Source organism: Hemitrygon akajei, chromosome 4 (assembly GCF_048418815.1).
Source record: "Hemitrygon akajei chromosome 4, sHemAka1.3, whole genome shotgun sequence".
Classification (NCBI taxonomy): Eukaryota; Metazoa; Chordata; class Chondrichthyes; order Myliobatiformes; family Dasyatidae; genus Hemitrygon; species Hemitrygon akajei.
The window spans coordinates 202,288,210-202,307,041 of NC_133127.1; the positions used below are offsets into that span (position 1 = coordinate 202,288,210).

At 44.6% G+C, this 18,832-nt stretch overlaps 1 protein-coding gene across 1 annotated transcript in view; it reads right to left on the reverse strand.

The window, feature by feature from the left end:
- LOC140727143 (protocadherin-16-like) overlaps nucleotides 1-18,832 on the reverse strand; it is a 465,713-nt gene that overhangs the window by 102,912 nt on the left and 343,969 nt on the right. The window contains exons 12-13 of the mRNA XM_073044457.1: nucleotides 9,368-9,493; nucleotides 8,791-9,000 (exon numbers count right to left, since the gene is read on the reverse strand). Coding sequence (XP_072900558.1) covers nucleotides 8,791-9,000; nucleotides 9,368-9,493 — 336 coding nt within the window. The remainder of the gene's footprint in view (nucleotides 1-8,790; nucleotides 9,001-9,367; nucleotides 9,494-18,832) is intronic.

The following is an 18,832-nucleotide window of genomic DNA, read 5'->3' on the forward strand; positions in this document are numbered from 1 at the left end:
ATGACTTATTGGAATAAATGTAGAGCGTCACTGTCACTATAAAACTTCAGTAACTTGTCTTTGTTTCTTTAAATCATATACAGTGGTAGTTCTGACACCATATTCTTCAGTAAGATGCTGCACAGACACACCATGATCAAGCTTCTGCAATAACTCCACTTACTGCATTATTGATAATGATAGATGCTTCCTTCTCTTTTTCTCATTGTTACCCATAGGGGTATCTGTAGCTCTTTTTGACATTTTCACAATGAAATTAAACACAAAGTCAACAGTGAACACAAAATATCAGCGAACAGCAAATGCACGTGTAACCAGTACGAGCGCTGAGCCACAACTGATGTCTGACGGCCTCTGCTAGTGCTGCCACGTCACACCTGAGTGACGTCAGCTGTTGGCAAAAAAAACTTCAGTTTTTGGAGCTTTTTGTATTTCAGGATTTTGTGGACCTGTTCACTTTGGCTATGTCATTGCATGGTACTGAATAACAAGACATTAGACTACAACACCCTACGGAGGATAGTGCAAACCACCAAGAGGATCACTGGAGTTTCTCTCCCCCCATTTGTGACATTTGCTGAGAGCATTGCATATGAAGGGCCTGAAGAATTGTTGAGGATCCCTACAACCCATCCCACAATCTCTTTGACCCACTACCTTCAGGAAGGAGGTACAGGATCATCAGGACTAGGACTTCATGACTGGGTAACAGCTTCTTCTCTCAGGCTGAGAGATTAATGAATGCCCTGCCACCACCAAGGTCATATCACTAGGACAGCAAGCTGTTTACTGCTTAGCTGTGCTTCTCTTTACTACATGCATTTTGAATTATATTTTATTAACTTATTTATGGCAATATTTTGGCTTATGTGCTGTAGTGTTATATGTTTTGTAGGTGGATGGTAGACTGGAGGAATATTGTTTCATTTGGTTGTATATATGTACAGTCAGATGACAATAAACTTGATCAGAATTTGTCCATTTGCCTTATAGGGTCTACTCTGCAATTCCATCATGGCTGATTTATTGTTCCTCTCAACCCCATTCTCGTCCTATCTCCCTGTAACCTCTGATGCCCTTACCATTCAAGAAATTATCAACCTCCACTTTAAATATCCCCAATGATTTGGCCTCCACAGCTGCTTTTGGCAATGAATTCCACAGATTCACCACTCCCTGGCTTAAGAAATTCCTCCTCATCTTTGTTGTAAAGAGACTTCCTTGTATTCCTAACCTTCTGGCCCTAGACGACCCTGCTATCCCACTATAGGAAACATCCTCTGCATGATTTTAACTTCCACATGGATTGGGTGAATCAGGTTGGTCAAGGAAGTCTTGAGGAGGACTTCATAGAATGCATCCATGATGGCTTTCTTGAGCAGCATGTTAGTGAACCTACAAGGGAAAATATTATCTTAGATCTAGTCCTGTGCAATGAGACAGGTAAGATTAACGATTTTGTAGTCAGGGATCCTCTTGGAAAGAGTGATCATAGTATGATTGAATTTTGCATACAGATGGAGGATGAAATAGATCTAAAACTAGTGTGTTATGCTTAAACAAGGGAGAGTTCAACGGGATGAGGGAAGAGTTGGCTAATGTGGATAGGGAGCACAGGCTATTTGGTAGGACAGTTGAGGAACAGTGGAATACTTTCAAAGAGATCTTTCACAGTGCTCAACAGAAGTATATTCCAGCCAAAAGTAAGGACAGTAAGTGTGGGGAGAACCAGCCTTGGATAACTAAGGAAATAAAAGATAACATCAAATGAAAAACTCGTGTACAAAGTCGCAAAGAGTAGTGGGAGACTGGAGGATTAGGAAAACTTTAAAAAGCAACAAAGAATAACTAAACAAAAAATAAGGAAAAGGAAGATAGAATATGAAAATAAATTAGCACAAAATATAAAAACAGATAGCAAAAGATTTGATAAATATATAAAGCAGACGAGGGTGGCTAAAGTCAATGTAGGTCCCTTGGAAGACGAGAAGGGGAAATTGATATTGGGTGATAAGGAAATGGCTGAGGTATTGAATGACTATTTTGTGTTGGTCTTCACAGTGGAAGATGTGTCTAATATACCAAAGAGTGATGTTATGGACGAAATGGGAGGTGAGGACCTTAATAAAATCACTGTCACTAAAGAGATAGTGATGAGCAAATTAGAGGGCCTGAAGGTAGATAGGTCCCCTGGTCCTGATGGGATGCATCCCAGGGGGCTGAGGGAATTGGCGCAGGTTATAGCAGATGCATTGGTAATCATTTATCAAGAACTCTCTCGACTCTGGGCAGGTCCCGGAGGATTGGAAGACAGCAAATGTCATGCCACTTTTAAAAAAAGGATGTAGGCAAAAGACGGGCAACTATAGGCCAGTTAGCTTAGCATCTGTGGTCGGGAAAATGCTTGAAGCTGTCATTAAGGAAGAAATAGCAAAACATTTAGAAAGGAGTGCTTCCATTAGATAGACGCAGCATGGATTCAGAAACTTACTGGAGTTCTTTGAGGACATAATGAGTGCAGTGGATAGAGGGGAACAGGTGGATGCCGTATATTTGGATTTCCAGAAGGCGTTCGAGAAGGTGCCGCACAAGAGACATAAATCAGATACAGATGCATGGAGTCGGAGGAAGTGTATTGGCATGGATAGTGGATTGGTTAACCAATAGAAGGCAGAGTTGGTATAAATGGGTGTTTCTCCGGATGGCAGTCAGTGGTGAGTGGGGTGCCGCAGGGGTCGGTGCTGGCCCCGCAGCTGTTTACCATTTACATTGATGATTTGGAAGAGGGGACTGAGTGTAGAGTCGCAAAATTTGCTGATGACACTAAACTGAGTGGAAAAGCAAATTGTATAGAGGATGTGTAGAGTCTGCAGAGGGATATAGATAGGTTAAGTGAGTGGGCCAAGGTCTGGCAGATGGAATACAAAGTTGGTAAATGCAGATCATCCACTTTGGAAGGAATAATAGAAGAGCAGATTATTATTTAATTGATGAAAGATTGCAGCATTTTGTTGTGCAGAGGGACTTCGGGGTGCTTGTTCATGAATCGCAAAAAGTTGGCTTGCAGGTACAACAGGTTATTAAGAAGGCAAACGGAATGTTGGCCTTCATTGCTAAAGGGGTTGAATTCAAGAGCAGGGAGGTCATGCTGCAACTATACAGAGTACTGGTGAGGCTGCACATGGAGTACCGTGTGCAGTTTTGATCTGCATACTTGAGGACGGATATACTGGCTTTGGAGGCAGTGCAGAGGAGGTTCACCAGGTTGACTCCAGGGATGAAGGGGTTAACCTATGAGAAGAGATTGAGTTGCCTAGGACTATATTCTCTGGAATTCAGAAGAATGAGAGGGAATCTTATAGAAACATACACAATTTTGAAAGGGATAGATAAGATAGAAGTAGGAAAGTTGTTTCCATTGAACTAGGGGACATTGCCTCAAGATTGAGGAGAGAAGATTTAGGATGGAGATGAGGAGAAACTGTTATTCCCAGAGAGTGGTGTATCTGTGGAATTCTTTGCCCAGGGAAGCAGTTAAGGCTTCTTCACTAAATATATTTAAGATGCAGTTAGATAGATTTTTACATAGAAGGGGAATTAAGGGTTAGAGGGAAAAGGCAGATAGATGGAGCTGAGTTTATGGACAGATCAGCCATGATATTGAATGACGGGGCGGGCTCAATGGGCCAGATGGCCTACTCATGCTCCTATTTCTTATGTCCTTATGTCCACTCTCACTCAGAATTGTGTGTCTGGCAGTGTCTAAGGAGGGGATTAAAGAAATCAACGTTTTGGGCAGGGACCCTTCTTCAGGACTCATTATCTCTATTATAAAGAGATGTCTTTCCCTCAGATAGTGAGGAGTGTAGCCAGACAAGGCTCTTCATTATCCAGACATTGACAACTTCTGTGGCACCTGCAAAGATGCGAGATGAATTGGTATAATTAATTTAAGGTTGTTAACGTATATCACATTCAGAGGTCCAGCATTGATCTCTGTGGTGTCCCAGCACTGATCTGAACATTGATCCCAATGGTCCCAGCACTGATCTGAACATCAATCCCTGTGGAGTGCCAGCACTGATCTCTGGGATACACCACAGGTCACAGATCTCCAATGGGATAACACATCCTTGCACCAGGACCCTGTACCTCCTGTCATCACAACAGCGGTGTATCCAATTAGCCAGCTTTGCTTGATCCTGGTGCCTTCATCTTCTGAACTAGTCCACTAGACTGGATCACGTCCATTGCTTTCTGGACAAATGTCTACATCCTGCCTTCATCAATCTTCTTAGTTATCTCCACAGAAAATTCAGTTAGTGAAATGGATGTCCTCATATGGAGGCAGGCCAAGCTGACTATCCTGGAACAACCGCTGGCTTTCCAAATGTGCATAAACTCTATCTCCAAGAATTCTCTCCGATCATTTCCCTACAGGTAATTCTGTGCCTTATCCCTGCTACCTTTAATCTAAGGAACGGCAGTAGCTCTCCTTCATTCTTTTGAGGACTTGATCTGTGGCTCATTCCATCATCGCTATTCTTCACTCACCCTTTCACTGTTTCCTACTTGAGCATCCAATCCACTGCATGCATTTCTTCTCCTTCCCAGTTCTCCAGACTGAATGTGGAGGGCTATCACCTCCTGAAATGTGGTGTTGACACAACTTCCAGTTATCGGTGTGACTGACAACAGCTGCTGGCCAAGTGCCAACACTTGGAGGCCAAGTTCCTTTGACTAACAGCATTTCCTGCACCTGTGGTGATCAGGATGGAGCAGTCAAGATTTCACAAGGCCCTGACACTGCCTGTAAGGACTAAACCCCCCACAACTCTCTTTAGGAAAGTTACTAATCTAACACTAATCTGGCTCATTTAGATTAGATTCAAATTTATTGTCGTTGTGCCAAGTACAGATACAAAGCCAAATGAAATACAGTTAGCATCTAACCGAAATGCAAAGAATAAAAAGTAAGTGCTACAGCATACAAATATAAAAGTACTGAGACTATGGGTGCAGTACTGCTTACTGCTGTGATGTGAGGTTCAGCAGGGTCACAGCCTCAGGGAAGAAGCTCTTCCTGTGCCTGCTGGTGCAGGAATGGAAGCTCCTGTAGTGCCTAATGGATGGGAGGAGAGTAAAAAGTTAGGGTGAGATGTATCCTTGATAATGCTTTTCACCTTGCCCAGGCAGTGTTTATGGTGCAATTGGATGCCGATAATCTGCTGGGCAGTTTTCACCACACGCTGGAATGCTTTGTGGTCCGATACTGGACAATTGCCATACCACATTGAGATGCAGTTGGTGAGTATGCTCTCAATGGTACAGCGGTAAAAGTCCATCAGTATTCTGGGACAGAGGTGAGCTTTCTTGATGCTTTGCAGGAAATAAAGGCGCTGTTACACCTTTTTGATCAGGATGGAGGAGTTCAGGGACCAGGTGAGATCCTCGGAAATGTGGACACCAAGGAATTTGAAGCTTGATACATGCTCCACTACAGCTCCATTGATGTAGATGGGGACGTGAGTGTGGCTCCTAGCATGCCTGAAGTCCACAATGATCTCCTTGGTCTTCTGGGTGTTGTCGGCACACCACATGGCCAGGTGCTGGACCTCGTCCCTGTAGGCCATCTCGTCATCCCCTCTGATCAGGCCAACCACCATGGTGTCATCTGCGAACTTGATTATGGAGTTAAAACTATGTACAGGAATGCAGTCATCGGTGAAAAGGTAGTACAGAAGATGGCTCAGCACACAGCCTTGAGGCAAGCTGGTGTTCAGGGTGTGAGTAGAGGAGGAGAGGTTGTCTAATTTAACAGATTGGGGTCTGATAGTAAGAAAGTCCAAGGTCTAACTGCAGAGGGATGAGCTGATACCAAGCTGGTGAAGTTTGGTGGAGGGATGAAGTTTACAAATCCACATTCACCCCATGTGTTTCCTTGCACACCCAAACACTCTTACAAATCTGTATTCACTCCACGCATTCCCTTGCACACTCACACACACACATACAAATCTGGATTAATCCCACATGTTCCCTTGAACATCCAAATACTCTTGCAAACCTGCATTCACTAGATGTGTTCCCTTCAACACCCAAACACACTTATAATTCCACATTCACCCACGCGTTTCATAAGACCATAAGATGTAATAGCAGAATTAGGCCATTCTACCCATCGAGGCTTCTCTGCCATTCCATCATGGCTGATCCTGGTTCCCACTCAACCCCATATACCTGCCTTTTTGACATATCCTTTGATGCCCTGATCGATCAAGAAACTATCAATTTCCACCTTAAATATACCCAGAGACTTGGCCTCAACCATTGTCTGTGGCAGAACATTCCACAGATTCACAACTCTCTGGCTAAAACAATTTCTCCTTACCTCTGTTCTAAAAGGTCACCCATCAATTTTGAGGCTGTGCCCTCTAGTTCTGGATAGCCCCACCATAGGAAACATCCTCTCCACATCCACTTTATCTAGTCCTTTCAACATTCAGTAGGTTTCAATGAGATCCCCCTGCATTGTTCTAAATTCCAGTGGGTACAGGCCCAAAGCTGCCAAATAGTCCTCATATGTTAACCCTTTCATTCCCAGAATCTTCCTTGTGAACCTCCTCTGAAGTCTGTCCAATGACAACACATCCTTTCTGAGATATGAGACACAAAACTGTTGATAATACTCTCAGGATATAGACAGGCTGCGGAGTTGGGCAGAAAAATGGCAGATGGAGTTCAATCCGGACAAGTGTGAGGTGATGCATTTTGGAAGGACAAACCAGAAGACTGAGTACAGGATTAATGGTCAGTTACTTAAGAGAGTGGATGAACAAAGGGATCTTGGGGTTCAAATCCATACATCCCTCAAGGTCGCTGCACAGGTTGATAGGGTAGTTAAGAAGGCCTATGGGATGCTAGGCTTCATAAACAGGGGGACTGAGTTCAAGAGTAGACAGGTCATGTTGCAACTCTACAGATCTCTGGTGAGACTGCACTTAGAGTATTGTGGTCAATTCTGGTCACCTCATTATAGGAAGGATGTGGAAGCTATGGAGAGGGTGCAGAGGAGATTTACCAGGATGTTGCCTGGATTGGAGAACAAGTCATACGAAGCAAGGTTAGCAGAGCTGGGACTTTTCTCTTTGGAGTGTAGAAGAATGAGAGGGGACTTGATAGAGGTCTACAAGATTATGAGAGGCATAGATAGGGTGGATAGTCAGTACCTGTTTCCCAGGGCACCAATAGCAAACACCAGAGGGCATAGGTACAAAATTAAGGAAGGGAAGTTTAGGGGAGACATCAGGGGTAAGTTTTTTTTTTACACAGAGGGTTGTGAGTGCCTGGAATGACTTGCCAGGGATGGTGGTGGAGGCTAAAACATCAGGGATATTGAAGAACCTCTTGTACAGGCACATGGATGAAAGAAAAATGGAGGGTTATGGGGTAGTGTGGGTTTAGTACTTTTTTTTAAGGATTATATGGGTCGGCACAACATGGAGGGCTGAAGGGCCTGTACTGTGCTGTAGTGTTCTATGGTTCAATGGTTCTAAGTGCAGCCCAACTAGTGTTTGATAAAGGCTCAGCATTATCTCCTAGCTTTTATATTCTATTTCCCTTTAAATAAATGTCAACATTGCATTTGCCTTCTTTACCACAGACTCAACCTGTAAATTAACCCACTAGGTGTCTTATAGGAGGACACCTAAATCCCTCTGCACCTCTGATGTTTGAACTTCTCCCCATTTAGATAATACCCTATGCTATTGTTCCTTTTACCAAAACACATCATTGTACATTTCCCAACACTGTATTCCATCTGCCACTTTTTTGCCCATTCTTCCAATTTATTTAAGTCCTGCTGTAATCACATTCCTTTGCCACAAGGCCATCAGTTCCATTATCCAAATCATTGACAAACAACGTGAAAAGTAATAGTTCCACTCTGACTCCTGAAGAACACCACTAGTCACTGGCAGCCCACCAGAAAAGGCCCCTTTTATTCCCACTTCCTGCCTCCTGCCTTTCAGCCATTTTTCTATCCATGCCAGTATCTTTCCTGTAACACCATAGGATTTTATCTTGTTAAGCAGCCTCATGTGTGGCACCTTATCAAAAGCTTTCTGAAAATCGAAGTAAATGACATCCATGCATTTCCTTTCCACCTGCTTGTTACTTCCTCGAAGAACTCTAACATTTGTCAGGTGAGATTTCTCCTTACAGAAACCATACTGTCTTCGACTTATTTTATCATTAGTCTTCAAGTAGCCCAAAACCTCAACTTAATAATGGACTCCAACACTTTCCCAACCACTGAGGTTAGGCTAACTGGCCTATAATTTCCTTTCATTTGTCTTCCTACCTTCCTAAAGAGTGGAGCGCCATTTGTCATCTTCCAGTCCTCCAGGACCATACTAGAATCGAGTGATTCTTGAAAGATCATATCTGCTATCTCTTCCCTTGAACATCCAAACATTCTTTACAAATCTGCACTCACCCACATGTTCCCTTGAACACCCATACACTCTTTACAAATCTTCATTCACCCCAATTGTTCCCTTGCACAAACAAATCCACATTTGGCACCCATTTTTCCTTCCATTCCCAAGCACTCTTACAAATTCATAATCACCCCACATGTTTCATTGCATACTCAATGTTCTTAAAAATCCACATTCACTCCAGATGTTCCCTTGCATATACTAACACTGCAAGTATCCATACTCACCCTAGGTGTTCTCTTGCACACCCAACACACACTTGCCACCAGAAATCACACTTACTCACCAATGATCCCATATTCTACACGGCCATTTTCACCAGAATCTTTGTCTGTGGCCTTAATTGTGAAGAGTGTCACACGGTTCTGGTTCTCTGGGACCTGGAGCTGATAAACATCCTTATCAAATTGTGGGCTGTTGTCATTTTCATCCTGAATGCTGATGCAAACTGTCACTGTAGCAACATTTGGAGGAACTCCACCATCCTTGGCATAAACTGGAATGAAAATGTACAGAGTCACCAAGAAATGAGGAGCAGCAGGTGGGAGAGGCCACAGCAGGGGAAGAGGGAGTGGACAAAGAAGGCAGAGAGATGAAAAGGGAAGCTGATAGTCACAAGAATAAGGAGAAAGAGATGGAGATGACCAAAGAGGGAGAGGACAGAGAGAGGGCTGAGGAAGGAAACATAGAGACACAGAGGGGTAAAAAAACCAGGAGGTGAAGAGGTAAGCCAGGAGACAGAGGGGAAGAGAGAGAGAGAAAGAGAGGGAGAGGAGAGAGATAGGTGAGAGGAAGAAGAAGAGACCAGAAGAGAGGATGAGAAGATGCTCAGCCTCTATCTCTATTCAGTGGTAAGTCCATACCTGTGACCAGATGTAGATCCTGCTCCTCTCTGTCCAATGTTCGGCTGGTGCTAATGACCCCTGAGACTGGGTCAATGGAGAAACTGCTGTCTGTCACCCCACCATAGCTCAACAGCCCATTGGAACCTGGAGTGGTTGGAAACAGATTGCTCTGATGTCATCATCAATAAGGTTGAGGAGTGTGGGCACTGTTCCCTGTTACTGAAGCAATTAAAGATTCAGAACGTATAAAGCTGCATCACATGGGCCATGCCAGTTATTTTTTCTAATCACAGAGAGAGCTTGGGGGCAATCCATTGTTAAGGACTGTGTTTGGAGTAAGTGTCACTGCTTTCTGTCACACACAGTTCCTTGTACCAGCTTACTATAAGACCATAAAACATAGGAGCACAAATAAGCCACTCGGCCCATTGTGTATATTCTCCATCATACCATCAGAGTTATTATTCCAGCAAATCACAGAAACCAGCCTCCCCACTGCCATAGACTCTGTCCACACCTTTCATTGCCTCATAATCAAAGACCGTACTCTCCCTGGATATTTTCTCTTCTCCCCCTCCTATTGGGCAGAAGATACTAAAGCCTGAAAGCATGTACCACCAGCTTCTACCCCACTGTTATCAGATGTTGAATGGTTGTCTTGTATGATAAGATGGACTCTTGACCTCACCATGACCCTTAGCTGGTATGTACCAAAGCTGGGTAGTAGTGTGAAATATGAGGAGAATGTTAGGAGAATGCAGGGTGACTTGGACAGGTTGGGTGAGTGGGCAGATGCAGTTTAATGTGGATAAATGTGAGGTTATCCACTTTGGTGGCAAGAACAGGAAGGCAGATTACTATCTGAATGGTGTCAAATTAGGAAAAGGGGAAGTACAACGAGATCTAGGTGTCCTTGTTCATCAGTCACTGAAAGTAAGCATGCTGGTATAGCAGGCAGTGAAGAAGGCTAATGGCATGTTGGCCTTCATAACAAGGGGAGTTGAGTATAGGAGCAAAGAGGTCCTTCTGCAGTTGTACAGGGCCCTGGTGAGACCACACCTGGAGTATTGTGTTCAGTTTTGGTCTCCAAATTTGAGGAAGGACATTCTTGCTATTGAGGGAGTGCAACATAGGTTCACAAGGTTAATTCCTGGGATGGCGGGACTGTCATATGTTGAAAGATTGGAGCGACTGGGCTTGTATACACTGGAATTTAGAAGGATGAGAGGGGATCTGATTAAAACATATTAGATTATTAAGGGATTGGACACGCTAGAGGCAGGAAAAATGTTCCCAATGTTGGGTGAGTCCAGAACCAGAGGCCACAGTTTAAGAATAAGGGGTAGGCCATTTAGAACAGAGTTGAGAAAAAACTTTTTCACCCAGAGAGTTGTGGAGCTATGGAATGCTCTGCCTCAGAAGGCAGTGGAGGCCAATTCTCTGGATGCTTTCAAGAAAGAGTTAGATAGAGCTCTTAAAGATAGCGGAATCAAGGGATATGGGAAGAAGGCAGGAACGGGGTACTGATTGTGGATGATCAGCCATGATCACATTGAATGGCGGTGCTGGCTCGAAGGGCTGAATGGCCTACTTCTGCACCTATTGTCTATTGTCTTATTTGAATTCTGCACATTATTGTCTATCCACACTGCATTTTCTCTGTAGCGGTTACACTTTACTCTGCACTCTGTTATTGTTTTACCTTGTTCTACCTCAAAGCACTAAGCTCTGTGCTCAAAGCACTCTGAGCTGCAAGAACAGTATGCAAGACAAGCTTTTCACTGTACCTGGGACAATAATAAACCAATTCTAATTCCAATTCATAAACACGAGAGTTTCTGCAGATGCTGGAAATCCTTTGCTATAAACACAAAATGCTGGAGGAACTCAGCAGGGAGGCGCTATCTAAGGAAATGAATAAACAGTTCACGTTTCGGGCTGAAACCCTACTTTAGGACTGGAAATGAAGAGGAAAGATGCCGGAACAAAAAGGTGGGGAAGGGGAAGGAGGATATCTAGAAGGTGATAGGAGAAGCCGGGGGGGTAGGAAAGGTAAAAGGCTGGAGAGCAGGAACCTGAAAAGAGAGGAGAGTGGACCATTGGAGAAAGGAAGGAGAAGGAGACCCAGGGGAGGTGATAAGCAGGTGTGAAGAGATAAGAAGCCAGCTGGGGAAAAGAAGAAGAGGAGAGGGGGAGGGAATTTTTTTAACTGGAAGGAGAAATCGACATTCATGCAATCAGGCTGGAGGTGTCCTGGGCGGAAAATAAGATGTTGCTCCTCCATCCTGACTGTGGCCTCATCGTGGCACAAGAGCAGGCCAGGACCGACATGTCGGAACAGGAATGGGGATCAGAATTATAATAAGAGCATAAGACCAAAGTATATAGGAGCAGAATTAGGTCATTTGGCCTATTGAAGTTTATAAGATTATGAGAGGCATAGATAGAGCGGACAAAGAGTTTCTGTTTCATAGGGTTGACATGTCTAATACCAGAGGGCATGCATTGAAGGAGGTAGGTTTGAGGGGAATGTGAGCAGTAAGTATTTTGCTCAGAGAGTCAAGTATGCCTGGAATGCGCTGCCTGATATGGTGGTAGAGGCTTTTAAAAGATGTTTGGATAGGCACATGGATATAAGGAAGATGGAAGGATATGGACGTGGTGTAGGTAGGATTGGGTGTTTTAGATTTATTTTTCAGCTGGTTCAGCACAACATTGTGGGACCAATGGCCTGTTCCTGTGCTGTACTGTCCTACATTCTATGAGTCTGCTCCATCATTTCTTCATGGTTTAGAAGGGCAGGGAACTGAAGAGGATGGCAGCAGTAATATGAGATTCTGTAGTTAGCGGGACAGACAGTCAATTCTGTGGATGCAAAAAAGAAACACAGATTGTAGTTTGCTTCCCAGGTGCCAGGGCCCAGGATGTTTCGGAATGCATCCATAATATCTTGAAAAGGGAGGGTGAGCAGCCAGAAGTTGTGTACCAGTGCCACAGGTAGAAAAAGGGAGGGGGTCCTGAGAAAAGAATATAAGGAGTTAGGAAGGAAGTAAGGAAGTTGAGAAGAAGGACTTCAAGGGTAGTAATCTCAAGACTTCTGCCTGTACCACGTGACACTGAGAGGTGGCAGATAAATGCATGCCTGAAGAATTGGGGCAGGGGGCAGAGATTCAGATATCTGGATCATTGGGACCTCTTCTAGGGTAGGTGTGACCTGTACAAAAGGGACGGGTTGTACTTGAACTGAGGGTGACCAATATCCTTGTGGGCAAGTTTGCTTAAGCTGTTGGGAGAGGTTTAAACTAATATGGCAGGGGGATGGGAATCAGTATAATAGAGCAGAGGATGAGCCAGCAGGTTTACAAGTAGATGATGGAAGTAACATGAATATAAGGAAGGATAAGCCAATGATTGGGTACAAGTGCAGACAGTGTAAAGAGTTAAATTGTACCACAGAGGCAAAATTCAAAAGGCAAAGAATCCAGGACTGAAAGTACTGTATTTAAATGTGCATGACATTTGGAATAAGACCATAAGATATAAGAGCAGAAGAAGGCCATTTGGCTCATTGAGTCTGCTCTGCCATTCAATCATGGGCTGATCCAATTCTACCAGTCATCCCCACTCCCCTACCTTAACTGCACCTAATGACTTGGCCTCTACAGCCACTCATGGCAACAAATTCCACAGATTTACCAGCCTCTGACTGAAGTAATTTCTCTGCATCTCTGTTCTAAATGGACATCCTTCAATCCTGAAGTCATACCCTCTTGTCCTAGACTCCCCTACCATGGGAAATAACTTTGCTATATCTAATCTGTTCAGGCCTTTTAACATTTGGAATGTTTCTAGGAGATCCCCCCTCATTCTCCTGAACTCCAGGGAATACAGCCCAAGAGCTGCCAGATGTTCCTCATACGGTAACCCTTTCATTCCTGGAATCATTCTCGTGAATCTTCTCTGAACTTTCTCCAGTGTCAGTGTATCCTTTCTAAAATAAGGAGCCCAAAACTGCACACAATACTCCAAGTGTGGTCTCGCGAGTGCCTTATAGAGCCTCAACATCACTTCTCTGCTCTTATATTCTATACCTCTAGAAATGAATGCCAACATTGCATTCGCCTTCTTCACAATTGACTCAACCTGGAGGTTAACCTTTAGGGTATCCTGCACAAGGACTCCCAAGTCCCTTTGCATCTCTGCATTTTGAATTCTCTCCCTATCTAAATAATAGTCTGCCCATTTATTTCTTCCACCAAAGTGCACAACGATACATTTCCCAACATTGTACTTCATTCGTCACTTCTTTGCCCATTCCCCTAAACTATCTAAGTCTCGCTGCATGCTCTCTGTTTTCTCAACACTACCAGCTCCTCCATCTATCTTTGTATCATTGGCAAACTTAGCCACAAATCCATTAATCCCATAGTCCAAATCATTGACATACATTGTAAAAAGCAGCAGTCCCAACACAAACCCCTGTGGAACTCCACTGGTAACTGGCAGGCAGCCAGAATAGGATCCCTTTATTCCCACTTCCTGTTTTCTGCTGATCAGCCAATGCTCCACACATGTTAGTAACGTCCCTGTAGTTCCATTGGCTCTTATCTTGCTAAGCAGCCTCATATGTGGTATCTTGTCAAAGGCCTTCTGAAAATCCAAGTACACAACATCTACTGTGTCACCTTTGTCTATCCTGCTTGTAATTTCCTCAAAGAATTGCAGTAGGTCTGTCAGGCAGGATTTTCCTTTCAGGAAACCATGCTGGCTTTGGCCTATCTTGTCATGTGCCTCCAGGTACTCCGTCAATACATCCCTAACGATTGACTCCAACAACTTCCCAACCACTGATGTCAGGCTAACAGGTCTATAGTTTCCTTTCTGCTGCCTCCCACTCTTCTTAAATAGTGGAGTAACATTTGCAATATTTCAGTCATCCGGTACAATGCCAGAATCTATCGATTCTTGAAAGATCATCTTTAATGCCACTGCAGTCTCTCCAGCTACTTCCTTCAGAACCTGAGGGCGCATTGCATCAAGTTCAGGAGATTTATTCAACCTCAGACCATTAAGCTTCCTGAGCACCTTGTCAGTCGTAATTTTAATTGCACTCATTTCACCTCCCTGACACTCTTGAATGTCTGGTATACTGCAGATGTCTTCCACTGTGAAGACTGATGCAAAATACGCATTCAGTCGCTCTGCCTTCTCTGCGGCCCCTTTTATTCCCACTCACTGCCTCCTGCCTATCAGCTATTCCTCTAGCCATGCCAGTATTTTTCCATAATGCCATAGGATTTTATCTTGTTAAGCAGCCTTATGTGTGGCACCTTATCAAATGCCTTCTGAAAATCCAAGCAAATGATGTCCACTGCCTCTCCTTTGTCCACCCTGCTTGTTACTTTCTCAAAGAACTCTATCAAATTTGTCAGGCAAGATTTCCCTTAACAGAAACCATGCTGACTTTGAATTATTTTATCATTAGTCTCCAAGTACCCCGAAACCTCGCATCTACATGTGGGAATGTCTACATTCCCCCCAGTGCTAATGCTAAGGAGGTGCTCTGTGAACTGTACGGGGCTATTAGCGAACTGCAGAACGCACACCCTGATGGTCTGTTTATTGTCGCCGGTGATTTTAACCACGCGAACCTTAAGTCAGTGCTCCCCAAATTCCATCAGTATGTGGATTTTGTAACGAGGGGGGAGAACGTGTTGGACCTGGTTTACACAAACATCCCAGACGCCTACTGGGCTGAGCCCTGCCCCCACCTCGGATACTCAGACCACATCACTGTTATGCTAATCCCAGCATACAGACCACTCGTCAGGTGCTCCAGACCAGTTCAGAAGCAGGTGAAAACCTGGCCAGCAGGAGCCATCTCTGCTCTTCAAGTCTGCTTTGAGCACACTGACTGGCACATATTCAGGGAGGCTGCAACCGATGGCGACTCTACCAGCTTACAGGAGTACACAGCATCAGTGACCAGCTACATCAGCAAGTGCATTGATGATGTTATTCTGTCCAAGACCATCACTATACATGCCAACCAGAAGCCATGGATGACCGCAGAGGTGCGTGCGCTGCTGAGGTCCTGCGACTCCGCCTTCAGAGCAGGCGACAAGGCAGCTCTAACAGCAAGGGCCAAACTGTCCCGAGCCATCAGAGGGGCAAAGCGTGCACACGCCCAGCTAATCCACAGTTACTTCCAGGACAGCGGCGACACGCGGCGCATGTGGAAGGGCATCCAGGATATCACCAATAACAGGACAACATCACCTGACTGTGCAGGTGATGCCTCCCTCCCAGATGCGCTGAATAACTTCTACGCTCGGTTTGAGGTGGAAAATGACGTGGCGGCGAGGAAGTCAACCCCTCCTGCAAATGACCAGGTGCTGTGTCTCACTGTGGCTGATGTGAGAAGAACCCTGTTCAGGGTCAACCCACGGAAGGCTGCTGGACCAGACAACATCCCTGGTAGTGTGCTCAGAGGATGTGCAGACCAGCTAGCAGATGTTCTCACTGACATCTTCAACATCTCCCCGAGCAGCGCCACCATTCCAACGTGCTTCAAGGCCGCCACCATCGTCCCCGTGCCGAAGAAGACTTCAGTATCCTGCCTAAATGACTACCGTCTCCTTGCACTTACATCCATCATCATGAAGTGTTTCGAGAGGCTCGTCATGAGGCATATCAAGACCCTGCTGCCCCCCTCACTGGACCCCCTGCAGTTTGCGTACCATCCCAACCGCTCAACAGATGATGCCATTGCCACCACCCTCCACCTGGCCCTAACCCACCTGGACAAAAAAGACACATACATTCGGATGCTGTTCATAGACTTCAGTTCAGAATTCAACACAATCATCCCTCAGAAACTGATTGGAAAACTGAGCCTACTGGGCCTGAACACCTCCCTCTGCAACTGGATCCTAGAATTCCTGACTGAGAGACCTCAGTCAGTCCAGATCGAGAGCAGCATCTCCAACACCATCACACTGAGTACGGGGGCTCCCCCAGGGCTGCGTGCTCAGTCCAATGCTGTTCACTCTGCTGACCCACGACTGTGCTACAACACACAGCTCGAACCACATCATCAAGTTTGCCGATGACATGACCGTGGTGGGTCTCATCAGCAAGAACGATGAGTCAGCTTACAGAGAGGAGGTGCAGCAGCTAACGGACTGGTGCAGAGCCAACAACCTGTTTCTGAATGTGAACAAAACAAAAGAGATGGTTGTTGACTTCAGGAGAGCATGGAGCGACCACTCCCCATCATAAAGAGCACCAAATTTCTTGGTGTTCACCTGACAGAGAATCTCACCTGGTCCCTCAACACCAGCTCCATAGCAAAGAAAGCCCAGCAGCATCTCTACTTTTTACGAAGGCTGAGGAAAGTCCATCTCCCACCCCCCCATACTCATCACATTCTACAGGGGTTGTACTGAGAGCATCCTGAGCAGCTGCATCACTGCCTGGTTTGGAAATTGCACCATCTCGGATCGCAAGACCCTGCAGCGGATAGTGAGGTCAGCTGAGAAGATCATCGGAGTCTCTCTTCCCGCCATCACGGACATTTACACTACATTATGTTGCATCCGCAAAGGAAACAACATTATGAAGGACCCCATGCACCCCTCATTCAATCTCTTCTCCCTCCTGCCATCTGGGAAAAGGCTCCGAAGCATTCAGGCTCTCACGACCAGACTATGTAACAGTTTCTTCCCCCAAGCTATCAGACTCCTCAATACCTGAAGCCTGGACTGACACCTTGCCCTACTGTCCTGTTTATTATTTATAGTAATGCCTGCACTGTTTTTGTGCACTTTATGCAGTCCTGTGTAGGTCTGTAGTCTAGTGTAGCTTTCTCTGTGTTGTTTTTTTTTTATTATGTAGTTCAGTCTAGTTTTTTGTACTGTGTCATGTAACACCATGGTCCTGAAAAACATTGTCTCATTTTTACTATGCACTGTACCAGCAGTTATGGTCGAAATGACAATAAAAGTGACTTGACTTGACTTGATTTGAACCTCATCCTTAATAATCTACTCCAGCACTGAGGTCAGGCTAACTGGCCAATAATTTTTTTTTCTTTTTCCTTTCTTAAAGATTGGAGTGACATTTGCGATCTTCCAGTCATGTGGGACCATGCCAGAATCAACTGATTCTTGAAAGATCATGATCATTGCATCCATTATCTCTTCAGCAACCTCTCTCAGGACTCTGGGATGTCGTCCATCTGGTCCAGGAGATTTATAATAGACATCAGTTGATAAGCTGTCTCTAGAGTTTGTTTCTGATACTGGGGGCAGAGAACTCAGAAAAAAAAGTGATGCACAGACTCTATCATCACAAACCAGCGGGTTATTTAGTTATGGCTTCCCTCTCACTGTGAAAGGGGACACCTTTTTTCCCCTTTATTACGGAAAGAGAGATAGCCTGTGGAATGTTGAATTATCAGGTGAACGATTAGTTTTTGTTGTACTGCATATCGTGGTCTTTCTTAGGGGCTTTCCAGTTGCTTGCTTGGTGGGTGGAGGGTGCTGAAGTTAGTGGGGTGGGTGAAGGTCATTGCTTTGCTGCTGCTTGTGCATGGGAGGATGGGTGTAGGCTTTGGGTTCTAACGTTTTTACTGTCACTCATTCTTGGGGCACTATTCTGTTTTTGTGAATGTCTGTGAAGAACAAGTATTTCAGGTTGTATATTGTATACATTTCTCTAATATTAAATGAAACTATTGAACTATAATGTTTGCTTTATTATATGCCCTGCCTTTGGCTTTTATGTTGGCTTTGACTTCACTTGTTAGTCACAGTTGTGTCATCTAATTGTTTCCAGAAATTCTAGCCATTGCTGCTCTGTTGTCATCCTTGCCAGTGTTCTTTTCCAATTAATTTTGGCCAAGACCTCTCTCATTCCTATGTAATTCTGTTTACTCCACTGTAATACTAATAATCTGACTTTTGCTTCTCCTCAAATTTCAGGCTGAATTCCTTAATATTATGATCACTTTCCCCTAAGGGTTCTTTAATCTTGAGCTCACCAATCAATTCCAGCTCATTGCACAACACCAATCCAGAAAAGCTGGCCCCCCACTGGGCTCAACCATGTGTTGTCCTAAAAAGCAATTTGTAGGCACCCTAGAAATTCCCCCTCCTGGGTTCCAGCATCAACCTGACTTTCCAAGTCTACCTGTACATTGAAATCCCCCATGACTATGGTAACATTGCCCTTCAGACACGCATTTTCTATCTCCCATTGTAATTTGTTGACCACATCTTTACTACTGTTCAGAGGTCTGCATATAATTCTTTTTACTCTTGCAGTTCCTTAGCTCTACCCACAAGGATTCTACACCTTCTCATCCTATATCACCTCTTTCTAATGATTTGGCTTCATTTCTTACTAACAGAGCCACCCCACCCACACTGCTTACCTGCTTGCCCTTTTGATATAATGTGTATCCATGGGTGTTAAACTCAC